Source organism: Rhamphochromis sp. 'chilingali' (assembly GCF_963969265.1).
Source record: "Rhamphochromis sp. 'chilingali' genome assembly, chromosome: 9".
In the NCBI taxonomy this organism is placed as follows: Eukaryota; Metazoa; Chordata; class Actinopteri; order Cichliformes; family Cichlidae; genus Rhamphochromis; species Rhamphochromis sp. 'chilingali'.
The window spans coordinates 25,465,815-25,491,526 of record NC_137936.1 but is presented as its reverse complement, the minus strand read 5'-3'; the positions used below and the strand labels follow the sequence as shown (position 1 = coordinate 25,491,526).

The window sequence follows — 25,712 nt, the reverse complement described above, 5'->3', positions numbered from 1 at the left end:
AAATGATGGGATGGAAGGAAGAAGAGAAGCAAAGAGTGATTCACAGGCAGAGCCTAATTTATTTCTCACAGTTTTTTGTTGCCTTATGGTTCCAAGCGCTGTCACCAATCTTTGCATTTTGTTATTATGTCATGATACTTGTTTAATCAGCTACCATCTCTCCTATGGACTTTTTAATATCTACAGTCTCAGATCAACACAGCCCTGCCCTCCAGCACTATCAGCAGCAGGAGCAGCAGAAACCCCTCAACAGCAACATTGTACCCATCAGGTAAAACATAGGCTACGTTTGCTTTGCATTGTCGCCACCTCACAACAGTGATATAGTATGATGCGATCCCATATTAGATTCTTGATGAATGAATGTGTGTTGTTGTTATTCAGTCTGGTTCAATGTGCCCCTTTTTAACTTTGAGCACCCGCCCCTTTAAACGTCTCTGCACGGCCCTGCTGCTCGGCTTCTTATTTTCCCTTTCAGTGGCCCTTTATACCACCATTTTGTGCTACACCGTGGAAAAACATCGTGGGAACTGTCGCAGTTTTAGGCTCGGGGCTTTGTCCTCCCTGAACCCTGACATGCTTTATTTTACAGTTTATTTACCCATCGCTGTTCTGCGTCCACTGAAACCGTAATGAAACTGTGGGGATGGGGTTCGTTTTCCAGAAGATGGCAGCATTGAGATAACCAGGTGCAGCTAAATCTCAGTGAAGAAGATCTGCGCCCACAGGAAGCATGGTGCGGGTTGAGTGCTGCTCCGACTCCCTCCGCTGCGGGATTAGGAGGTAACAGCGGTGTCATCGCGGGACTGTAGCAGAGACGAGGTGCCGGAGTGACGGTTGAGGAGAGACTATTCCGTTACGTCCAAAATATATACAATGGACGACAGCAGCCTGCCCCGGAGGGAAGCAGGTCGTTCGAGGAGGGTGTCTGCTGCTGCGGAGCTTGGAGCTAATGTTAGCCTGCAAGATGGCGAGGTGATCGACCTAACCCCTTCCAGAGAAAGTCAGCCTGGAGCGGACAGACCGGGCGCTGCTGGCGGGAGGATGGAGAGGAGGAACTCGGCACCTCACATAGTCCATAAGAGGCATATGCCCAAGGAGCCCTACAAGTTCCACATACCGAAGAAAACTGAGGAAAAGAAAGGTGGGCCATTGTGTCTGTATATTAGTAAAATTACACCATAGCATTCAGGACTTCTCTGTGCTAATTTGTTTAGATTTGTTTTTTACACCTGAAACACTGCCCTGAACCTGAGTTAGCAACGGGGAAGTTCCATTATCGGACGTGCGAGTATCAATTCGAAAACGTTGTTTTCTCTTCTTACATCGCACAACATGACGGTTGTGTCCACAAATGTGTATTTCATATGTCCAGCCCTACTGTCACCATCAGTTTTACGTGTATCAAACTCCGTACAAGCTCCAGTGTGTTTGAGTACACGGTTAGGCTTAGTGAGGGATGCTAGGAGTTAGCGTCACCAGCCAGTTAACATTAATTACATGCTTGTAAGTGCAACAGGTGTTTATTTTTCACTTTATAGATGATTTTAGGCTGTTTGTGAGTGAAAGTAAATATCCACGCATTCATGTACGAAATTATAAGCTGCATTTTCCCCTTTATGTTGACATTAGCTTCTGCTAACGAGGGTTAGCTAAAGCGAGGTAACCGCCTCCTTGTTTACATTCCAGTTATAAGTGTCCAAGTGCTCACATGTACTTTGCGCTTTCTGCTCTTGTGTTTATGGCTACTGTCATCGTGTCGACCCTAAAATGGGATCTTGAGGACATTTTTTGGCGCTTTTTACAGAGTCTACTATAAGATTAAGGCTAAAAGTTAAATGAGCTTTGAGATAAGGTTTGGTGTTGTGCTTTTTAGGGATTGTTGGTAGGTCAGAAAGATGTAAGCCTGAGACCATGGTAATTTATTTTTGCCTTGATTAGCACCAAACCAACACAATAATTTTGGCCCGGGAGCCAGTTTTAAAGGATGTCATTGCATATATATCCCCCATGTACTCCATGCAACTCCCTATCCTATCCTATCCTATCCTGTCCTACTCAAACTGTTATGTTCCTTGGTACCTTCCAAGCAGTCTTTCCAAGCCTAATAGACCACTCCTACTGAAAAAGCCTCCTTTAGTTCAAGAGAAATCTTAGTTATTTTCTTTTTCCTCCTTTGAATGCATCATTTAACAAACATAGTTAATAACCACCATGCTGATGATTATAGGGTTTTTTGAAGCAGTAAATTCAAAGATAGTCAGGCTATGCTGACATCTTCTTTATGTATTATAGCTGTCTGAGACCACAATTTGAAACTACCACCACATCTTTTTGGCTTGTGTTTGAATATTTTGTCTCAACCCCGGTGTTGTAGCTGTGGAACGGACAAATATGTTGTGGGTTACTGGGGGCATTAGCTCTTTTTGTTAAATCACACATTAGTGTTTGATGCTCCAGCTGAGCCCTCTCCACTCCGAGGGAGGCAGCTGCTACAGGTTTTTCCTGTTCTCCTGAGAATCTGGCTAAAAAAAGAAAAAAAACAGCACCTGTCCTGTTGTAATTAAGCCAGTCTGTCAAATATTTCTGTGGGCCTCCTTATGAGGAGCCTTTGTGCTCAAAGCGACATAAAGGGTGGGGCATATTGGTGGCTTTATTTCAAATTTTACAATTTTGTCTGATATACGTGAACAGCAGGGTTACTGACAAGAGCAGTAATATTCTGTACAAGCTCAAGTTAAAGTCCTGTTATTTGACTTGAGTTTATGGTCCTTCTAGAGGCAAGTGTGTTAAAGTCAGTGATGACCAGGACTGACCAGGGAAACTGAAGATACGGTTGAAAGAGCTCCCCCTCAGCTCGTTATATGCCTGTTACACATACACAAAGCAAGGCATCAAGTTCAGTTACCTGCAAACTAGGGGTGTCATGATATCAGCTTTTCATGGAATTAATATTGTGGCCCATTGCTTACTAAATCTGGCCCCTTATCTCTTCCTCTGTGGACACCCCAAAAGAAGTTACATCATCAATTACTTGTCCAGTGGAAGAAAATGTTATGTTGAACAGAGAACACTGCAAACAGCCAAACACACCTGTTTCTTGCTATGAAATAATGAAGACAGTGTAAAGGTATATATGTAAATTATAAAGGTAAAATGGATTCATCATTCTGAGGGATTATTTGTGAAAGTGGTTTTTATTGGCTCTAATCTCTCCGGTCTTTCTTGCAGCTCTGTTCCAGTATGTCTCCACTGAGTCCAGAGAGTATGAAGACATGATGACTATCCTGACCTCCAGCTACATCGACACTAACTCTGCTGGATGCTTTACGTACTCCATACCTCGGCTTGTCTACAGTGAGCTGCTGGAGAAAGAGGTGAGAGATAAACAAGTCAGAGTCGTGAATTCATTAAACAACTAAATGGGAGGGAGGGGGAAATCAAGATCACCGTGGGTTACGTGCAGGGACTACTTTACTTGCAGGTTGTGACCACACGTCTTTGCTTGGATGGTCTGGTCAAGTGGTTTTGTAACAGTTTACTTTGTGGGCAACACAGATGATAGTACTAAAAACAAAGAAAAAAATTGTCTCACCTTTCTTTCCATATAAAGAAGTTTAACTACGCGTTTAATGCTTGATATATCTTAAGACAAATAACCGCAATGTAAATCTTACTTTTATAATGCAGAAAAACTGCCTGGAATATAAAATAAAAACCAGAAATCTTTTTAGTCAAAGAAAATGTATTTTTTAATGCAAACCGCCTCTTAAAAAAATCAAATTCTGTAGTAAATATAAAAAAAAAAAAAAAGGGAATTTGTATGTTATTTTAAGGAATGCTGACAGTAGACAGCAGCTCATTTTATGCCCCTTAATGGTTCATCATTTACTTACAGGCTGTAGTTGATGTCTTTGTCAGTAAGAACATTATAAAACAAACACAAGATTTAACATTCTCCAAAGCTGTGCTGTGGGTTGGATTGGACGATTTGGTGTGTTGATTTTGGTTTCAGGGCCTTATGTTGAAACCGCTGGTGTACTCTGACTATTCATTTTCTAGATCAAAGTATCACAAAACCACTCTGCTGTCTTTTTTTTTTTTTTTTTTAACACCTTGCTTGGGTAGATAACTTCCTTTCCATGAGAGAGTAAAGAGCAGTCATAAGCAAGCTTCAGCTGGTAGTTGGTGACGTAACTTCTTATGGGGCGTCCACACAGGAAGAGAACAGGGGCCAGATTTAGTAAGCAATGCAAATTAATGTGATGCCACAAAAATTATGCCAGTATTACTTAGCTGTAGATCCTGTTAACACATCTGTCAGTTAGGGAGGTGAATGAACAGACATTGTCACAGTACAGTAAGCAGTATAACTGATTCGATTTTAGGAAGAAAAAAAAAGTAATTTTAATCCTGAATTCTGAAATCATATATTTCAATATTAAAGGAAGTAAAAGGAGATGTTAAAGGAGATTTAACCTCGACAAGCTAATATAGTTAGCTTAGTTAAAACAGAATCAGTTCTTATTTAGTGTATTCTGCTCTGTGTATTTGTCTTGCACGATCACGCAAAATAGATTGTTCATCTTTTAAAAAAAAAAAAAATTCCTGGTTAAATAAATAAAAGAAATTAAATAGAAATATCGGGATTGGGGTACCATGGACATGTGCAAGTGTCAGTGCAGTGCTCAGGAAATGAACAAATCAATATTTCACTCAATAAAAACTACTGTTTATTTACACTGAAATGAGCTGAACACATGTGAATGTATTGCCTGTATTTGCATGGTAGAGCAGCTATTTCAGAGGCCATGTTTGTGTTGTGAGAAAATTTAGGTCTTGGAGTAAGAATTATGAATTGGATAGGTTTGTCATTAGGAAAAGCTGTTTAGAGAGATGATATTGTTTGTTTAGTGATCATTGTACTGATCGTTTTTGTGTGTGTTTGTGTTTATGATTGATCACATTATTTGTGTGTGTGTGTGTGTGTGTGTGTGTGTGTGTTTTTAAGTTTGTGGAAAAAAGGAAGGAGATGAAGGCAGAGGGGAGGACCGATAAGGAGCTGGAGGAGTGCTACTGTTTCCTGTTGACAGACACTCAAAAGGTAGGAGTGACACCGAGCTATTGGTTCAGTTAACAGTGGTTTTGTTTGTTTTGGCCTTTATCCAGAGACATAGTCAATTTACATAGTTGATTTACTTAAGGGAAGTATGTATTTCTTAGAAGATTTCTTTTTAAGAAATTAAGTTTACAGGGAAAAGACACTGCTTGTAGTTGTTCCTAGAAAACTGAATGACTGTGTTGTCTCTGTAGAATGACTGTGTTTTCTCTGTAAAATAACTGGGATCACGCCAATAAACCATGTCCTTTAAGACTGAGCTTTCATTATATCTGTGATCTAACTTGTGTTTTGTTTATTGTTTTAGCTTCCCCTGCTCTGTGAGAAGGGACTGTTTGTGGGTCAAAGCTGGATCACAGTGTTGGGAAACCCCAGTAAAGGTAATAGTGCACAAATGATCTACATATTGAGTTATTGTATGCTAAAAGGAGAAGTCACAACAAGCTGATATTGAATTTATTTTTTTGAATCAGCTTTCCAGTAAATATACAGTTGTGCCTTGACTTATGAGTTTAATTCGTTCTGTGACGGAGCTTAAAACTCAAACTACTCGTATGCCAAATCAATTTTCTCCATTGAGATAAATGAAATGCCATTAATCCGTTCCAGGCCCTCAAAAACGCCGCCTCCGGATGGTTGGAAAAGCAAAGTTTTGCAAAATAAATGTAAGAACAACACTGATAACCGCATAAGGTGAACGAGTGAAACACGACATGCTCGGCAGATGTTGCTCTAAATTTCAGCTCTAAACTCAAAATTGTACAAGAGACTGGGCGTATCTCGAAAAACTTGTTAGTTGGGGCACTCTTAAGTCAAGGTACCACTTTAAAAAAAATTCTATAAGTAGTAATTTTATCACTTTGTGTGTGTGTGTGACATATGTGTCTGCATATGTTCTTAGGAGTGTATCTGTCAAGGTACTCAGACCTGCTGCAGATGAGTTCCTTAACACCAGGAACTACGGGGGAGATTGTCATCTTCAAAGTGATGAAGGTAAGTTACAGGGTTCATATGTGCGTGGAAAAGCTGAGAATGGTCAAGGAATTTTACAAACCTCTAAAAATGTTGGAAAGTTCAATAAATCCACAAAGTCTAGGAAAAGTCATGGACTTATGTTTCACAAGTACTTCTGTAATAGAGTATTTGGGATTCAGGTAAAAAAAAAATCTGTATTGGTCAAATAATTGTATTTTATGAAAAATCTATCACTTTACTCAGCTCCATGTTATTCTCTGTTTAGACCCCAGCACGAGCTGAAGCCTGCACTTTGAGGACAATTGCACAAATACTAAAATAATGCTTCATTAATGTCTTGCTGCATTTATAAAAGCACAAAGTAAGAGCAGAGAAAAGCAAGGACATGAGACATGCAAATTGTTGATTTTGTAGAAGGGATAGTCATCGTCATTAGTCATCATTTGAATATTCAAAATATTAAAAAAAAAACCCTCAAGCAATTCTAGCTGCTATTTTTAAAGTACATAGTTTTTCTTTCATTGACCAACACTTAGTAGGATATAATAGAAAAGTGCAGTATTGAGTCACTGATGTAAGTCAAGAACAGAGTTTGTGAGGCAAGCTTTCTTGTAATTATCGATTTGATTGCTTATTTTATGTTTCTTTGTGTTTTATTTATTGCTGAGTTGTTGTGACTGTGGATATGTCATTTGTTAGATGGCTCACTCTGTAGATATTTAAATTATATATAGGTTAAACATCACAAAACTATTTTGACAACCACCAAACAGCTAAAACAGCAAATGAAAGCAGGTAAACGGAATCCGCAAAAAGACGTAAATACAAAGCGCAGATCCGACGCATTAGAATCTGTGAGCCCTGACGGCGTGTACGTGTCGTCGGGTGAGAAAGCCGGCAGCACACTGATTCTGATAAATCTTTGTTGTTAAACTCAATACGTAGTGGTAGAAATGATTGTAATCTGCAGTGGAATTCTTTGTTTGGCGTTTTAGGGAAAAGTCAAGAGCATCTATGAAAACATGAAAAACCTTCTAGATCCAACGCCTCGCTTTGACAGCCATATCTCCAAGAACGCCAGCAAAGTCACCTCGCTGAACTCATACCGCGCATTTGAGCTCACACAGGTAAATACACTCAAACACAGAGGGGAAAAAAAAAACTGAGAAATGGACAACTTACTCTGGGACAAACATAATGTCCCACTCATTTTACACACATTTTATCTGTTCAACACAGAAAATTGTTTCAGTGCTTTGAGATGTTTTATAGTCAACAGGAGTCTTTCAGTTGGTTCTGGCGGTGTTATTGGGGTCCGGTTTGTGTTTGGCAGGAATTGAATGTCTGAATTTAACTTTAAAAACAATATCCAGAGAGGATTGTGTGGAAATGACTCAGCTGTTGAAAAAGCAGACCTAAAATTACACGTCTGTCAATATGTATTTTTTGTTTTAAATTGAACAAAATGACATGAAAAATATCTTTCAGCTTCAGATGGTTTATTCGCTAAAACAGGTTTTCTAGTTAAAATGTTTTTGTTTGATGATCAAATTTTTAGTTTCCATATTTGTACTAGGACTGACCTGAAAAATAAATTTTCCATGGTTGGGTTAGGGCTCATATTTAATGTGTGTGTGAATTTCATTTCATGGGTCAGTGTTGTCTGAAATGGAACAGGCTGGCTGTACACTCACACAAATAACAGTTGCAGCATTTGACTCTGATTGTTGTGATTGCCACCTCATTTTGTCAAAAACTTGTCCCATCCATGCACCCATCCATCTGTTTTGGGTGGATCATTGCCAACATGTCTGCACTACCTCTGGATACCTAAGCCCTTTGCACACTGATATAAATGTGCTACCAAAATCTCACTCAAGACGCTGAAGCCACCTCAACTTGCTCCTTTCATCATGGAGAAGCAGCCACAGTATGCTGAGCAGCTACCGAAGGAGCATAGAGAGGTGCTCCGTTTGGAGAAGGAGGCTCATCTGGTGTGTCTGTGATCCCATTTTGGCCCTCTTTCGAATTTTGTCTTTCTTTGTCTTTGCCTGGAAAATAAAAATCAGTTCTATCTGCTGATGAGGATATGTTGTCAGCGCTAATGGTGACATCGTGATCAGTGCATATGACTTATCCTACTTTTACTAGCTGGAATTAATTTGACAGCACCTCTTTTTCTACTCTGAGCCAAGATGGTGACCACTAATCATTATCATTCAAATTATTTTTCAGGTGTTTGTAGTGAGATTCATTTAGTTTGTTCATACTTGTTGTGAATCTACTTGTAGGCAGTGCAAGTATAGACACAGCATGTGTAAATGTGAAAAAGTACTGACATATGCAATCACGTCTGGTTATTGAAGAGGAAAATAAGCGTTTGGGAACCTTGTGAGTCTTTTAAAGAAGCAATGACTGCTTTAAACAAAACCGTTTTCTTGATTATTCCAGCAATACTTCTACGAGTATTCATTCGACGAGCTGCGACAGCGACCTCGCCAGGTGTGCCCGTACGCTGTGGTCTCCTTCCAGCTTAAAGGAAAAGACTCTCCTCTTCCCAGTGCACCTGTAGCACCCATCAGGTATGTGAAACATGTAAATTGATGCTATTCTAGCGAGATGACACCTAAAGAGAGTGTTCGCAGGTTTCCAGGAAAAAGCAGCCAGAGCAGCTTCAGTAATTAACTTTAGAAATGGAGTCTTTTAATGAATGTGCTCTTGTTTTGTTTTTTTTATATTTTATTCCATAAAAGTCTGATGGACATTTTAGACATGGAGGAATCAACAATGGTTCTGAGTTTTAACCTCTATCTCTGTGCCAAAACTGACATGAAGTTTGTAATTTGTGTTTGGTGGGCAGGTCGAACAGTCAGTCAGCAGAGGGGAGTAAAGGTGAGCACTAGTCCCTGTTTTTTGTCGATGTAATCACACCTGAATGTGAAAGGTCACCTACACTGCTTGGATATAAAATAAAATAGGAAGCTCTGTGTTTTTTGTTTTTTTTTCTTTTCAGTCTTGCTCTGGTGCTGATGAGGTTTTATTTTTCTCCCACAGAGCATGCTCAGTTCACAGTGTGGACTGGAGACCTGGTGAAAGGCGACCGAGTGCTCTTTCAGATCTCGCTCTGTTCCCTGTCTCCTCCCTTCCTACCCCACAAACTGTGAGTACTGAGCTGACCTTTAGGCTGTTTAAAGCAGTGGTTCTCAAACTGTGGGTTATGGAGTTCCTGTAGGTGGGGTGTGGATGACCAGAAAAGACATTAGTTTGCTGACTTACTGACCAACATTTGTGACTCCTCTTTATCTTTAAAGATGGATTGAAATCTAAAGTGGGTTTTAGATAGACTTGAATGATATAATCAGCTACTTGTGATGTGAGTCTTTCATCCTGCACGTGAACTCCACCATCTTGGACCACAGCTAGCGAGAGTTGAGTTTGGTCTAGTGAAACATAAAATGTTAGCGTGGCTATGTCAGTGCGCCCCAGGGTGGCTGAGGCTACATTGTAGCTTGCCATCACCAGTGTGTGAATGTGTGTGTGAATGGGTGGATGACAGGTTGTGTAAAGCGCTTTGGGGTCCTTAGGGACTAGAAAAGCGCTATACAAATACAGGCCATTTATGTTGCAGATAGGCACGCTAACATTTAGGAGTATATTCGATTCCATAGATCCTCTATCTAAGCTGAATGAGAACCACCACATCAGCACCCTGGCTTACAAGCCCGGAGGTAGGGCAAAACAAAAAAGGAAGGGCTGGGAATAGCCGGTTAGTTGTTACTGAATTTAAAAATACGACTGAGGATATTGGCCACTGCTAAAGTGCTTATGACGTTTTTCTCTCAGACAGATGGAAAAAATAAAAAGCGAGTCACTGAAAAATAATTAGTATATCTCAGCAGTCTGACTGGGTAAAGTGTAAGCATGGGAAACACTGGATGGGGGTGTTTCTTAGAGTGGGGGAAAAATAAAAAAAATTTGAGAAAAGGTTTCAACTAAAATGAAAACACACACAGACATATTCCATCAACACCTCGAAAGCTTACCTGGCTTAGCTGACTAAATTCCATTGTTGGTGTCCATGTTTTCTGTGATGCATTGCGCTCAACTCTTTAGCTTAGCCTTATAAAATAGCTTACCAGCCTGCCTTTAATGATCTGTAATCCCTCGCAGTATAATTTTTACTTTTACTTACTTCGAAAAAACTGCATGCACATTTAAACAAATGCATCCTTACCATTTTAAAATAATTCGCTCTGTGTCCGTCTCACCATGATCCTCCCTCAGACCAGAGAAGCTGGAAATTGGTCATTTGATGAGGCTCGACCAGGTGACCAACCTCCTCCCTGCCAGCCTGTTCTCCTATAACCTCTACAACAGCAGACAGGAGGGTAAGATCACATTAATCCTCTTAGTGATGCCACGTTACACACCAGAACTACAGTCACTTTAATGTTACATAAGATTCTAGTAATCACCCTTTCTGTAACAGCATTTTCACCCTCAGATATTGCCAAAAATCCTTTCTTAGTTATATTTTCAAAATGCATGTGCATTGAGCTTGAAAGAGGAAGTGGATGGGACTTATTTTATATTTTCTTTTTGGTAGTTGTGAAGAACGGCTATTACTGCAGTCTTCTGGAAGTGATGGACAGAAATCGGTCTAAAACCAGCGTGACGAGACTGCTGCATGAGCTGGAGATAAAGCGAGTGGTGGGTTCTGCTTGCTTTAATATCACAGAGGACTAGCAGATTCTCATGTACAGTGCATGGAAGCTATATATGGAAACTATATATCTGCCAGAGTCTTTATTTACCTACAGAGAAAAGCAGGTTGCCTTTATTTGAAACGGCCTCACATCAAAGGCAGCTATTTCACTTTGATATTGCAGGTGAATAGATTGTGAAGTTCTGAGCCATTATCAGCTGAAACTCTGTGATACAGTGATTTTTACTCTATTTTTGAACCTTTACTTGGTGTAAAATGTATGTTAGACAGCAGTTGAATATTCTTGAGTTATCTTGTTATGCTGGTAGGACAATGGTTTGTAATTAAGTGTCCCAGTAACTCATTTTTGACTTTCATTGTGATAAAACTACAAAAAGATTATAAGCAATGCAAAATGATAAGTGGATTTGTGGAAACATTATTTTATCTTAAGAAGTTGTTTGTTGTTGTGTTTTTTAGTTGTTTGGAGAATTATTTTCATGCTTTGCATCACTATTGGAGTCTCAGAGATACTAAAAATTGTAAATATGTCCCACAGACAGCAGCAGTTTGAACTAAGTGTAGCAAGGAAGACAAAAATAAAATGTGAAGAATGACAGGAAGTGTTGAGTACAAGTTGTCTGCTCTCTTTACAGGTTATAGTGACTCCGCTTATAGATAAAGGCTTTCTGTTCCTGTTGTCCAGTGTTCAGATGGCCACGCCCACAGGTAAGGCATGGGACTATGAGTTATACTGGTAAATTGTATGCAGGATAATATTTGGATAAAAATCAAGAGTAAAAATAAATAAATACGCATTTCTCACTATTCAGCGTTATCTTCTCATTCAAATCCAGGCAGTATCTAGCGCTAGAGAAGTCAGATCACTTCTCTGTCAGTCCCGTATTGACCCATTTCATGTTTGCTTCTGTAAATTGTTTTCTTTGCTAATTTCAAACTTGGGCAGATATCAGTTTTTATGTAAGACCGTTCCAGTCTTCATGTTTAGAGTTATTGCCAGCATGGGGTTTGAAGCACAAGCAGAAACATGCTCATTAATGTGTTTGATCCATCCCTCAGGCTGAGCATTCAACTTACTGTAACATCCTCTGATGGAGAGTGTGAATGAAATGTGTCTTGAGGCCATCTCACCTCTTCTAAATTGATAGTAAAATACTGGAGAATAACTTTGAAGGGGAGGGTGACCAAATATAAATCCTCTTTATTGGTGCTTTCAGCCCATTTCAGTGCCTTAAAGGCAGATTTGGCACAATCCAACCCATAGTAATTTTATTCTTGTTTGAAGTAGTTAACCTTAATTTTATCACTGCTGTGAGTTTTCTCTGCAAAGAAAATATTGGTAGATGTCAGTGAAATGTTCATGTACTATGTTTTTGCTGGTTGTATAATTAATTATGAATTTTCTATAATGAAAGTAATAGAGTGAGCTAATGTGTTTTCAGAGAGAGGAGAGAACTGGAAGAGGTGTCTTCAGGCATTGTTTGTTTTCCCAGAGACCAGAGATGTGTCCAAAACTGGTGAGTATCGCCGTAAATGAGGGGCATTCATTTATTGTAGTTGCCTTTTGGTACAAAGTAAAGTTTTATATTGAAAAGAAAATAACAGGAGCATTAATGGTGTCCCTGAAAACCAATTTTTGATGAGCTAAATTAAATTGAGTCATCATACAAGCATTTTTAGTGTAACCACAGTTCACAGGACACTGAGCCTAAGTGTTAATACTGATCATTGACTCTGCTGACAGGGTTAAACAGCTGAATCAACATTATTTTCAACCTAATGATGTTTTCCTTGTTTGTTTGTTTTTTTTTTCCCATGTAGCACCGCACTCTGGCTTCTCTTCCCATGATGCCTCTGAGTCTCAGACATCTGGTGCTGCAGTAATGTCACGGCTAAGTCAGTTTATCCCAGCAATGCATCATGCCCTGCTCAAAGTTCGTGCCAACCCCCCTCCTGAGCTGTCTGCTGGTGTGGAGCGCCAGGCACGGGAATACCTCATTGGCCTGAAAGACGGCAAGGTACGACCCAAATCTCTTGAAACTGGCTCCTTCAAATATCCACTTCCCCTGGGGACTGTAACGTTTCTGTGTTTGCTCCCAAGGTTCGACAGTACCCAATGGGTGAGTACGATTCCCAGATGGATGACAAGGAAAAGTCAGTTGCTGCTCCCATACACCATCGGGTGAACTTGGAGGGTTACCTGCGCTCCTACCTGTACAGCCCCGCCTTCTACCTTCTATCAGCAGCTCGGGCCAGGCTGTTATTAGAGGCGCACTGTGGAATTGAGCAGCCGCATCAGGAAGCAAGAGCCAGGAAAAGAGACGCAACAGAGAAGGAAGCGACAGGAAATACTAGGCACGGGCAGACCAACACACAAAAGGTGAACAGTCACACAAAAAAACATAACGCAGCTTAGTAAGTCCACTTGTACTGGTCATGTCCATAAGTATTTGGACAGTGATACAGCTCTGTGCACCAATATTATTTATCTGAAAATTAAAGACTCAAGATGTTATTTTAATGGTATTGAAATTATTATATTGTAATTCAAGATGTTATTGAATTACGGTCTTTCAGCCTTAATTCAAGGGGTTTAATAGAAATATTATTCAGTTTGCTTAAAAGTAATTCAGTTGTTTTTTGGGTTAAATGGCTACATTTGGTAGCAGTTTATGGGTGCTCTCAATATCCCCCTCCGGGCCAGAAAGCTCTGGGGAGAACTCTGGGTTAGATCAGTGTTGGAGACCTTCAGCAAGAACAACTTAAATGATCACAGTCTTTTATTTTAATGAAATCCTGTTTCAGCCTCTTCATTTTCCCTCTTCATTCTCTCTCTGCTTCCCTTTGTGGTGGATGCCCGGTAACAAGTTGATGGAAAATTATGGCAAATATATTTTTTTAAATATATATTTTTATATACTCATTGGTTTATTTCTCCTTGTTTCGTTCAGTTTCTTGAAGCAAACAAATAGGCATGTTGATTACATTGCGAATATTTACAAATATTACACTTTTCAAAATTCTACATGAAATCTTTAACTGTTTACCCCTTGAAATCCTGGAGTAACCCTTGAAGCTCTTTTCTGAGCTGAGTGGTTTCTGTTTATATTTCAGCCTGCTTATGGAACCAACTGACTGTGTTTGCATCAGAAGTTAGTGAGGGTGGTCTCTGCCTATGCTGCTACCCCTGGAAAAACCCAGAAACTATTCTAATGGTAGTCAAACCAAATCTTTATTGATCTATACTAAGAATACAGGCGAGGCATTGTTGTTAGAATGTATATTCCTAATATGCTCTGGCTATGAGTAGAGGCTCTAATTCACCTGCTGTTCAAATATCATATCAGGTAGCTTCAGATAGCAGCAGGCTCAGAGGGATAGGGAAGAATCAGAAATATGAATGAGGATTATTTAGATTTGTGAGTCATGTAAAGCTACTTCAGTAGAGTCCGGAAATAAAAATGCGGAGATTGAAATGTGCAAAATAATCCTGCGAAGCAAAATAGATTTCCTTGAGTCATTCACCTAAACTTAGACAAACAGAGCATACTTTTCACTTACTAGTGGTGAAACTGAGGGCTGAAAGACCCACAAACAAGCAGCAACTTATAGTAGTAAAGACCTGACAGGAAATCTCAAGGGAGGAAACTCAACTTGGTGGATTCAGATTTAAGGCAGTTAAGTTGAAAGTCTGGTCAACACATTATGATGTCACATTTTCAGTTTCACAGTTGCATCTGAAATGAGAGCGAGAGACCCACAGTGGGTGGTTTACTGAGGTAAAGTGACAGAAATTGTTTTTGTCCTATGGGGTTGATGAACTCATACCAGTGATGCTTGTTGCTCAGATGCAGCAGCTGATCGACCTTGTTTTGACCTGCAAGAGGAATGCAGAAAATGAGGTGAAGAGGGAGGAAGGAGGGGGGCTCCAGGCTCCAGGGAGGAAGAGGAAGATGGAGCAGCAGGCGGCAGAGAGGGCTCTTAAATACCTGAAAGCATCCCAGGAACCCATAAGGCACAGCAAGATCCCAGGTGAGGAGATGGGAAAAGCATGTCTGCGTTTTTTGATATGACCTGATCCCAGGCTTCATGAAAATCAGCTTTCAGGTCCTCAAATGTAACCTCTAAAGTCATGAATGAACTTAGGTTTGACAGCAAATCCTCATGAGTGAGTCATATTTGTATATTCATGCAACATCAGGGGAAGCTCTTCTTCTTTCGATGATTCTTTTTTGTCAAATTTCCCTCTAAATTTTCTTAAGAACACCAAAGATTGTTTGCTTTTTTCATTTTGTTAACAAGCTCACAATCATTGACTGATGACATGTTTTCTCTTTGGATTTGCCTTCTAAGTTGAAGGAAACCAAGTGTCCTTGTCTCCTGTCTCCTTCACGTCTGTGATTGGCTCATTGGGTTTGAAGGATACTGATTTGAGAGAAGACGGATCTGAACTTGCCACCAAACTTCTGAGCCTGCTAACAAGTGAGCGGATACTCGGACAACATGCTGAAACTTTTCATTCTTCCTGCTCTTCTTTTGGCTCCTTTGTTTAACCAGAATCTTTTAACTCTGTTTCCTTCTGTTATGGAGCAGCTTGCTGCTTACATCTTATTTCAGTTGATTTTTCTGCTCATTTCCAGGCCTCGACCAGGCTGCCAGAGGAACGGCTAATCAGAGCCTTTATGAGGCACAAGAAGATGGGCTGAGGGGGTCGTATCCGTTTGATAAGCTGGCTACAAAACTAGGCCTGCCCACCAACTGTGACATTGATCTGAGAAAGCAGGATGAGCTGGAGGTATTTGATGTTTATGGTGTCTGTTCACAAAATTACTGTCTAGATCAGCGATGTCAAACATGCAGTCAGGCAGCCAGAACCTGTCTGCTGAAGGGTTCAATTCAGCCTACTGGACTACTTTGCAAAGTGCAATTCTCATTAAAGTGCACTTGTTAGTTTGTGGGTACCAGTGTTACACACATTTTTTACCTTCTGTTTCCTGGTAAATTTTTAGAGATGCATTGCAAGGGTTTTCTTTTACTTGTTTTGTTGTTGTTTTTTAGTTTACAGTGAATAAAGCGAATACTGGACTGCAGAACAAAAAGCCTATTAAAACCTGAAGCATATCACAGCTGTGATACTGTTGTGGTTTCCTGTCAAGAGCTTTTAAGGATCGTTTATAAAATGATCTCAGTGGTTTTTAGAGTGTTCTTAGCATCTTAAGACCAACAAGAGATAAGGAAGATGATACCAGTGCAATCACATAGGTTGTTATGTATTATTTCAATGTATTAGTCATCTTCTTGCCTGCTTTCTACCGGGTGTCCTTCAGAACAGCTTAATTCTTCATGGAATCGATTCAACAAGGTGCTGGAAACATTCCTCAGCGATTTTGTCCACATTGACATCCACAAAGTGAATTTCCTATTCCAACACTTTACAAAAATGGTCCATTGAATCTGGTGACTATGGAGGCCATTTGAATAGAGATGTCATGTTCAGGAAAGGAGTTTTAGATGATTTGAGCTTTATGACATGGTGTGTTATCCTGCTGGAACCAGCCATCAGCAGATTGGTTGTCTGAGGTCATACAGGGATGGACATGGTCAGCAGCAATACTCAGGAAGGCGGTTACCAACGTTTAAACAATGCTCAGTCACTCCTGAGAGTCACAAAGTGTGCCAAGAGCTATCCTCCATGCAGTTACACCAGTGATCCTTTCATGTTGTTTACACCAAATGTTGCAGCAGAAATCAAGAATTACTGGTTGGAAAATTGTTGTTATAAGGCTTCTCATCAGCAGCTCCCAACACTGATCTGTTGTTTTAGGCACCCAGGTGGAAAAAGTCTGACTCACCGAACCTAACAGACGGCTTTATCAAAGTTATTTAATGTTTACACTTAAATAATGAAAGTAAGCAGCTGGAAATTAGCATTACCTATCCCTCTTATGAATATTAGTATAATTATCTTTTAATATTTTATCCCCAAACCAATGTTGTATTATTGTCTTATAAATATATAAGTACTTGCATATTTACCTGCTACAAAGCTGCTTCTATTTGTATTACTTCTAAATAAAGCTCCCACTCTGGATAAGCTTCTTCCGGAAAGTGTCATAAAACAAAACCATTTGAAATCGAGCAGGTGAGATTACAAAGTGTGTTTTCCTGTGTTTGTAGGAGCAGACGGCAGGTAGCGTCAGTAGTTTGGAGGGATTCAGTCCCAGCTCGCACAGCGGGGAGATGAATCACCACGGAGCAGCAGCTCGAGGAGGAAGAAGAGAGTTGGGGAAAAAAATGGAGTTTGATGAAGATGACGATGAGGAATATGAGATCCCGTGGGTCCTCATCCCCATAACAGGTGTGTCTGTCTGCTCAGTCAGACATCTGTACTCTAAAACAGACCGTGTGCATTTTACAATAATTTAAAAAAAACAATCAGCAGTCATACCACACATTTAAATACTGTAGATTTTAATATGAAGAGTAAATTAAAGTCAGAATAAAACTCAAAAAACGAAAAAATGTATGAACAATAAAAAGATAAGGGGCCACGTTGTTTACTAACATCCATCATAGGAATAAAGGTTTTTGTGCTAAAACCGTGTCCAGGTACAGTTAGGATGAATACAGCAGCCTGTAGTTTAGATTGCAGATCACAGAGTTGGAGAACTAATCAGACTGAAAACTAAATGTTGGTGTTTTCCGTCTGCAGGTCTGAATTCAGAGAGGTACGCCCTGGGAGACAGGAACATCCCTCACGATCCTCGTTTCCTGCACCTCACCATGGCTACAAGCATCACCACAACAACCAACCCTCCCAGGCAGAGCCCCACCTTGTCTCCTGAGCCCAGATCTCCTCCCTCCCCCTCCCTGTGCCCATCCCCTGAGGCCAGCCTGCCTCCATCCCCCTCCCAGTGCCCCTCACCTGACCCCAGTCCTCCTCCTTCACCCTCGCAATGTCCTTCTCCAGATCCCAGTCCCCCACCTTCCCCGTCTCAGTGCCCATCTCCAGAGCCCAGCCCTCCCCAATCTCCCACACAGTGCCCATCTCCTCAGCCCAGTTCCCCACCTTCTCCTTCCCTGGAGGCCAGCCCTCCGCCCCACACATTCTCCCAGCCTAATGAGCTCAGCCTACTTAATAAGAACCACAAAAGTGCTAACGAGGAGTTGTTAACCTCCATGGCCTCCAGGGAGTTTGCAGGTAACATCACGCAACCTGAGAGCATCTTGCTTAATGTATCAGTGAATTCTGGACTTTAATGCCACCTGCAGTTTTGATCGCCAACTCCAAATTTAAAAATTAATCCAAGTTTATTTTTCCATTTTATGTTGCACCTTTAAATTCTGGGTTATCGGTTGTGTAAATCATTGTGACTGATTTATTTATTTATTTAACAGCTTTAATATATTTGAGGAAGCTATGAAAAATTTACTATTTTTGCAGTATGAAGTACGATTTTATTTTTACCCGTGTTTCTGAGCACTTCTGACATTTAAAATTCCAGATCTGAACAGGAACCTGAGCATTTCAGATGTGTTAAAGGCTTCAGATACCTACTGCAAACTAAAGACAAAGTCCCTCTCACAGTCTGCGATCCATACCGTTCATTTAAAATATGACTATTATAGGCTACTGATGCGCCTGCTCTCAAAAGGTATTAAGACAGAAAAAAGGATATTGTATCTAGAATAGTGTGTAATTACATCCTCCATCAAACTGATGCATTCTTAACTCTAAACTTATATTTAATATATCAGAAATACATAGGAGCGGGCGCCAGTTTGTGGAAGCTGCCATGTTCCCCTGCCCCTGAACTTATGGCTAACTGCGTTTTACATATGTGGCTAAGTGTGCAGGAGATGAGCCTTGTTAGTAGAGACCTATTCCCTGAGTATTTCCATGTATTTATTTATTTATTTATTTTCATTTATTAATTCAAACATTGATATTTAGTGTTCCTGTATTGATTTTAACGACTTGTAACGCAGAAAAATTTCATAGTATGAAGATCACAGTTTGTAAGTGTAAGGTGAGACTTTTTTTTTTTAAACTTTATTATATTTTACATCAGCAGTCGACTGATGTATAGTGCCAGTGCAATCACACGATCCTCATTGGTTCTACTCCTGTAATCCTTCCCTCTTGTAATATATGCTTGTTTTTAAATGGGCTGACCTTCGTGTACAGTTAATAGAATTTGTCTCCAGTCTAACACTGTCTTCTCCTGCAGCAGCATCCAGTGACAAAGGGGAGAAACCTCAGGGTAAAGAAAAGAAGACTGAAGAGCCATGTGTTTCTGCAGCCATCCGTCCATCTATTCCTCCATCTCCAGAGAGAAGGATCTCGTCACCATCCACTGAGCGAGTGAAGGAAGCAACAGAAAGAGGAATGGTTAAAGTGAAAGAAGAAGCGGTAGAAGCTTTGGTGAAGGAAAAAGAAAGTCAGGCAGGTGAAAAGGTGCAGAAACGAGAGATAAAAGCGACTGATGATCATGAACAAGATTTGGAGATCCAAGAGATGGATTGTAAAAAGGGAAATGTGAAGGAGCTGGTAGGTGGTTCTCCCTCCTCAGCCTCTGCTTGCACAGATATTAACAGCATTGTGGACAGACATCTTGGTGACTTCTCCTCTGAGATTCAGCTGCTCCTGCAGGAGGAGAGCACCCACTATAACTTACCTCAGTATCCTCACTCGACTTTAATCACAGCAACACCTACACCTCAACACACAATGTCCTACGCCTCCGTGTCTCAGTTTTCACAGTATGTGTCCTTCTACAACCCCTGCCCTTCCGTGCAGGACTACGTGGACTCACTAAAGGACGGCATTAACAGCATGATAACAGAGTTTGATGATGGCTGGCGAGAGCGCAAGCCCGAACTCAGTGGGACTAACCCTGACTCCACTTTAGCGAATACAGTCAGTGCTTTTGTGGCCAGCGTTCGAGCAGCTAATACTACAGGCAGAGATGACGAGGGGTCTGCTTCCTGTGATGAGTGGACAGCTGCTGACTCTGGCACCACAGTCAGTCAAAGCCTAGCGCTCTCCAGAGGAAATGAAGCGTGGCTGCCAGACAGCACAACCTACAGGAATCCCACAAGTTCTCATGTTTCTTTATCAATTCCTACCCCCTCATCTGGTTTGATCTATGAGCCTGCAAACACTTCTGTCCTCTGCCCTCCACCTAGCACATCACCACATTCCCAGTGGACACCGCAGCAGAATGAAACTGTAGAAATCAGCAGGACAATCACTCAAGATGTCAGCCAAACACAGGAAAACAGCACCACGAGGACTGTGCTATGTACTGCTGCTGCTGACAGTGGGGGTGTTCTTCCAGCTAAAAACATTGTTGTGACTCTGCCGGGGCTAGGCGGCACTTCTGACCCTTTGGGAGAAGCTTCCAATCCCTCTAAACCGGCATCCAGCCCGAGCTCTGTACCTGTCGCCAAGCCCAGTGTGGGGACCGCACCCCCTGCCACAGACCTGAGCTCCCTGATCAGCCAGTTGCAGCCAGATGTGTTCAACAGCCTGGTGGAGATCATCAAAGAAGTCAAGAAAAACTCCCTGCAGTTCTACATCCACTGCACTGAACCAGGAGACAAGGTCACCAAAGATATAAAGGTAGCCTCATGGGCAGCTCAGTTCACACTACACGAAGAGCCAAAGGAAAGTCCCCAGAATGTTTTTTTATTTTTATTTTTTAACTGTTTTTAAATTTGGATTTCCTTTACTCATTTATAAATAAACAGCTTGACTACTTTGACAAGATGATCTCAAGAAAATCGCAAATAGAGACTGTTTAACATGTCAAATATGAAAGAGGTAGTGCCAGTTATATTAATGCTAAAGGAGCTAAACACAAAGCTGTTGCTGCTGCTGCGTACGATGAGTTGACCAATTTTCTTTGTTGGTATAAATGTGTATAATCTCTGGTTAAAGTGAAGAGTTATTTTATTTGTGTTTATGTTTTGTGTGTGACGTTATGTTGTAGGAACTCCTGCTGAAGCAGGGTAACGTGGAGCAGAATCCGATCACCTTTCTGAGCCAAGAAGACCCTGACAACAGGCTCCTGGTCATCATTAAGAACAAGGACATAGCTGGACATGTACACAAGGTAGTTAACAGCTGTAAAGTCTTGACGGACTCTGCTTTAATCCACACGTTTTTTCTGATGATGACTGCGCCGGTTGTGGTTAAGTGGAGCTTACTGTGGTGTACTGTAGACATCAGCTGTTTTCACTCAAGCTCTCCAGGCCTCGTTTTTTTTAAGACACCAGGCACTGCTGCATGTGAGTGAACCTGCAGCTTCTTAGTACAGTGCAAATAAAGGGTCTAGTAGTCCCGTGCAGTAAGAAGTCTCATGTGTCCTACCTCCTACGCAGAATATTTCCAGCAGTGTCAACATGTTTGAAGCGCAAGTGGTTTGGGCTGTGAGTTTACCTTTAAGGGAATGGGATTATATTTTATGTACTGATTTTGTCATCTTTGTTCTTTCTAAATGTACTTTAAGAAGTTTGTAGTGCAGTAAGGGTAACATGACACGACACAAACATTAAAAAAGGGTATTGATTTGTAAATAATTGGACATGAGTAACTTAAGCTTATTATATAATATTATACTACTGTATATTTCAAATGACCTCAGCAGCTCTTTCTCTTTCTCTAAAGATGTAATGCATTCTGGGGTCAGCTTAAAAGAAAGGCATATGTGAAATGTAAACCTGAGGTCAGAGTTCAAATGTGATCTTTGGATGCAAACTATAATCCCAGAGTTTTAAAAATAAGTTTAACGTTATTTGACCTTGCAGAGGTCAAATGTAATGTTGTTGCTCACTAGCTGTATAAAGTTTCTGTGAGATTTGTCCATTTGTGTAGCTCTTCATTATTAACCTTTATTTAACCAGGAGTTAACAGACCTGTACAAGCACCCCTTTGATCACACAGAACCAGAATCAGTTTTTATTGAGCAGGTTGTGTACACATAGAAGGTAGTAGGGCTCCGATTATTTCTTTGCTGTTTGCACAATACTGACAACGTGACATCAACATGACACAATAACGACATGTATACCAGATTTATGTGCAAAAGTGCCGAGTCCAACCCTGTTGGAATAAATTTTGGAATATATATATGTATGTGTACTTTTATACTGCAAAGTAGAAGGAGTAAAACCAATGCAGAGGCTCGTGTGATCACGCTGGCATTATGCATCAATTATGTGCTGACTTGATGGCCTGGACAGGAAAGACCAGCGCACTTAGAGCTTAAATGCTCTAACACAACACTTGTGTGCACTTTTAAATGTAACACTGCAAACAAACAATGTCTGTTGTGATTTCTGCCTTCTCTGTGGCAGGCGCTAACTATAGGACAAAGATTAGTACAAATACCAATGACAGGTTTTCCACATATTTTGATTTTAATATGTATGTGCAGTATGCTGCAGAGGTTCCTGCAGTACTTAGCTGTCAGCGGCTGCACTTTTTATGTGCCACTGCTGTGAGGAATTGAGTTTTTCATGCTTGACCGATGTTTTGCTGTAGATATTGAGTTCTCATTGAGTCATGAGAAGCCCACATTGAAAACACACATACAGCAGCTTTGTTTATGTGTTTGTGTTGCTGTCAGATCCCAGGGCTGGTGTCTCTGAAGCGACACTCCGCTGTGGTGTTTGTGGGAATCGATACGCTGGATGACATCAGGAACAACAGCTACAATGAGCTGTTTGTAGCCGGAGGCTGCATCGTATCAGACGAGCTGGTCCTCAGTCCAGACTGCATCACTCACGGTAGGTCAGAGAATCAGAAAGCAGCCATGTAAATGTATGTATGTAAATGTAGTGGGAAAAAATCACATCTACACATGGAGAAAATTTTGTTTTTCACAAAGATAAAAACAGATTTTATCTTTTCTGTCAATCAAAACAAATGCATTACTTATATAACTGGAGTGTTAATTAATGAAATGCTTTTCTACAGAACGACTGGCGGCACTGCTGATGTTCCTGGAACAGCACAGTTCTCTAGAGAATGTTTGGAGGTGGAAGATTCACTGCAAAACGCACAAAAAATTAAAAGAACAAGCCAGGTAGTAGATCTGCTTCTCACTGTGTAATGAACAGCCTTTAGCCATTTTAGAAACTATAGGTGTCACATTTCAAAACAAGTTTCTTTTAAATTAGTTTAGGCTTTACAGATTAACTGCTATATAATTCTAGCAGGATATATAAACTTTTACTTTAAAAACTTTAAAGGAATTAAAAGAATACATGTGAAACTAACCTTAACTGTAAACAGGTCATTGGTGACCTTGTGGATAAAATGTCACACTATTCAGTATTCCAAGCTGGAATACATTCTGACTGGAGAGGTGTGGTTGAATGGTAACAAAATACATAGTATAACGAGATTAAAACAGCTTTATAAAAGTGCACATGTGCTTTAACACATTATAAGAACTATACAATAATTTAACTATACACTTAATTTAAATATATAAATATAAATACACAGTACAATACTGGTACAGTATAGTACAGAGACAGACAGGCAGAGAATTGATGAGTTGAGTATGGTGATAGCTTTGGGGAAGAAGCTATTCCTGAGTCTGTTTGTTCTGGCCCGTATGGATCTGAAGCGCCTGCCAGAGGGCAGTAGGTTGAAAAGATGGTAGCCGGGGTGGGTAGTGTCCTTCAAGATGTTTCTGGCCCTGCTGAGACAACGGGAGTGTTAGATGGCAGACGAGGGCAGGGGACAGCCGATGATTTTTTTGTGCTGTATCTACCACCCTCTGCAGTCCCTTCTTGTCTTCCTCCGTGCAGCTGGTGTGCCACACTGTCACTGCATAGGTCAGCAGGCTGTCGATGGTGGATCTGTAGAAGGTCACCAGCAGCAGGGCGTTTAGTTGCTTCTTCCTGAGCACCCTTAGGAAGTGTAGCTACTGTTGGGTCTTCTTGATTAGGGGCGTGGTGTTAGCTGACCAGGAGAGGTCTGCAGAGTTTTGGACGTCAAGGAATTTGAAGGACTCCACTCGCTCTACACGTTCTCCGTTTATGTGCAGGGGGGCAGCTCTGTTCCAACAGTAAGATGTTTGAAGAAGCATCTACATCCTCCTGCTGGCTGAACGTGGATGATTTGTGTATGTTTGATCATCAGATTCAGGAGAGAAGCAGCCAGCCTGCTGGATTTGCTGTCAGCTTATCAGAAGCGGCAGATCGTGGAGTTCCTCCCTTATCATCACTGCGACATGATGAACCGTCAGTCGCCTGACCTGGACTGTCTAATCGAACTGCAGGGACGATACACGCAGTACCGACACACGATCTTCCTCACAGGTACGTATATGTGAGCAGGCGTGACTCTCAGGGCACCTGATTAATACTGGTGACTGGTTACCTGATTGCAAACTAAACCCAACTGAACTGCATAAGCTTTTACTTTTTGCCTTTCCTATTTCACTTGACTTAAAACCATAGGAGCGGTGTGCCTGAAGTGCATTTATAGGATGATAAATTCCACCAATAAACATTTGATCATTTGATTGGTCGGGTGGTTAATCAAATTTTCATGTTGTTCATGATTTTGGCTTCAATTAGTTATGAATGACAAATCTTCATGTTCTGTGCACAGTATGACTGCATGTGCAGCGGCTCAGCTGACTGTTAAGTTAATATGTCATGTGATTAACATGAGAAAATAATCTCATCATTCTTTTTTTTTATTTTTTATTTTATTCAGAGCATCATAATGAGAAGTTCACGGCCTACTCCAGCGGGGGCATCATTGTTGCCAATATCGATGAAATTCTGCACAACTTCTCCCAAATAGTTGGTTGTCATGACATCAAGGCAAAGCAGCCAATCATAGATGACATGTTGTCTCCCAAAGGTGCCAAAGGTTTGAAATGTCTGCTCTACCATCTCTCCATCTTTTCTGTTTCTCCTACTTTACTCCTATACTGACACTCCTTCTCTCCTTCCGTCTCCTTCTCTTCAGAGTCATGTTTTAAAGTCATGTTTTAGAGATAACATGCATTCATTTAACTTTAAATGCAGCCCTGTCATCCATTCTGATGGGAGTACTCCTCTCTCCTCAGGTGTCGGGGGTCAGCTGAGTCATAGTGACTGTGTCTCGGGTCCTGAATGCTCCCTGTCCATCTTTCCAGAGCACAACCACTCGCTCTCCTCTATCACCCAACCACAGCAGCTTCCACAGCCCAGCTCCGGCTTCCCAACCTCTGTCCCTCACCCCTCTGACCAGCTCGTCCCTGACGCCTCCTGTAAGGACGGGGTCCCTCGCCACTCAGACGCTGACTGTGAGGTTCTTCGACAGGCCATCTTACAACTGCGGGCAGAGCGTCAGGCGCAGCTGCAACAGCTTCAGCAGCAGCAGCAGCAGTTGGAGTCCCAGGCAGAGTTGAGCATTAACCCTGTGAAAGGCTTCCTACACAGTCCCTCCTCTCCTTTGGGTCAGGGAGGTCCTCCTGACGCAGTACAGCTTACTCCAGGCAGGAAAGCCGTGGCAGCCACACTGGACTCAATTCACTCGGTACTGCAGCCAGAGCTGAGCAGCAGGAGAGAGGACAAGGTGGAGCCTGGTACAGAGGGATGGAGGAGAGGAGGAAGTGCAGGGAGAGAGGCTGAAGATCAGAGAGGCAGCACTCCAGTGCGAGTGGTGGGCTCACAGGCAGGAAACCAGGCTACTGGCAATAATGGCACGCCAGCCTTTCCGAGCAATCAGAACGCAGCTGTAGTGACAGCGTTGAGCAATCAGACACACAGCGAAGCAGATCAACATGGAGAGCCTGCGTTTTCCAAAGCAGACGAAAGTAGTGCACCGCCCTGCACCACCTGTCCAGCAGAGGGCGAGGACAGAACAAGGTAACATAA

The 25,712-nt window shown here is 41.3% G+C and overlaps 1 protein-coding gene across 3 annotated transcripts in view; it reads left to right on the top strand.

Moving 5' to 3' along the window:
- The first annotated feature begins 530 nt into the window (after positions 1 to 530).
- The window catches only part of tasora (transcription activation suppressor a), a 28,893-nt gene continuing 3,711 nt past the window's right edge, over positions 531 to 25,712 (top strand). The window contains exons 1-27 of one of the 3 annotated variants that reach the window (XM_080892728.1): positions 531 to 1,144; positions 3,232 to 3,377; positions 5,012 to 5,104; positions 5,427 to 5,499; positions 6,021 to 6,112; positions 7,090 to 7,221; positions 8,546 to 8,676; positions 8,955 to 8,986; positions 9,149 to 9,254; positions 10,379 to 10,482; positions 10,701 to 10,804; positions 11,456 to 11,528; positions 12,263 to 12,337; positions 12,642 to 12,838; positions 12,922 to 13,200; positions 14,669 to 14,852; positions 15,174 to 15,302; positions 15,461 to 15,615; positions 16,998 to 17,178; positions 17,533 to 18,021; positions 19,055 to 20,445; positions 20,816 to 20,938; positions 22,454 to 22,613; positions 22,804 to 22,912; positions 23,980 to 24,158; positions 24,562 to 24,720; positions 24,920 to 25,703. In XM_080892728.1, coding sequence (XP_080748854.1) covers positions 877 to 1,144; positions 3,232 to 3,377; positions 5,012 to 5,104; positions 5,427 to 5,499; positions 6,021 to 6,112; positions 7,090 to 7,221; positions 8,546 to 8,676; positions 8,955 to 8,986; positions 9,149 to 9,254; positions 10,379 to 10,482; positions 10,701 to 10,804; positions 11,456 to 11,528; positions 12,263 to 12,337; positions 12,642 to 12,838; positions 12,922 to 13,200; positions 14,669 to 14,852; positions 15,174 to 15,302; positions 15,461 to 15,615; positions 16,998 to 17,178; positions 17,533 to 18,021; positions 19,055 to 20,445; positions 20,816 to 20,938; positions 22,454 to 22,613; positions 22,804 to 22,912; positions 23,980 to 24,158; positions 24,562 to 24,720; positions 24,920 to 25,703 — 5,948 coding nt within the window. In that variant the 5' untranslated portion in view covers positions 531 to 876. Of the gene's footprint in view, positions 1,145 to 3,231; positions 3,378 to 5,011; positions 5,105 to 5,426; positions 5,500 to 6,020; positions 6,113 to 7,089; positions 7,222 to 8,545; positions 8,677 to 8,954; positions 8,987 to 9,148; positions 9,255 to 10,378; positions 10,483 to 10,700; positions 10,805 to 11,455; positions 11,529 to 12,262; positions 12,338 to 12,641; positions 12,839 to 12,921; positions 13,201 to 14,668; positions 14,853 to 15,173; positions 15,303 to 15,460; positions 15,616 to 16,997; positions 17,179 to 17,532; positions 18,022 to 19,051; positions 20,446 to 20,815; positions 20,939 to 22,453; positions 22,614 to 22,803; positions 22,913 to 23,979; positions 24,159 to 24,561; positions 24,721 to 24,919; positions 25,704 to 25,712 lie in introns of all 3 variants that reach the window. The other 2 variants (XM_080892729.1, XM_080892727.1) reach the window with 2 other exon arrangements.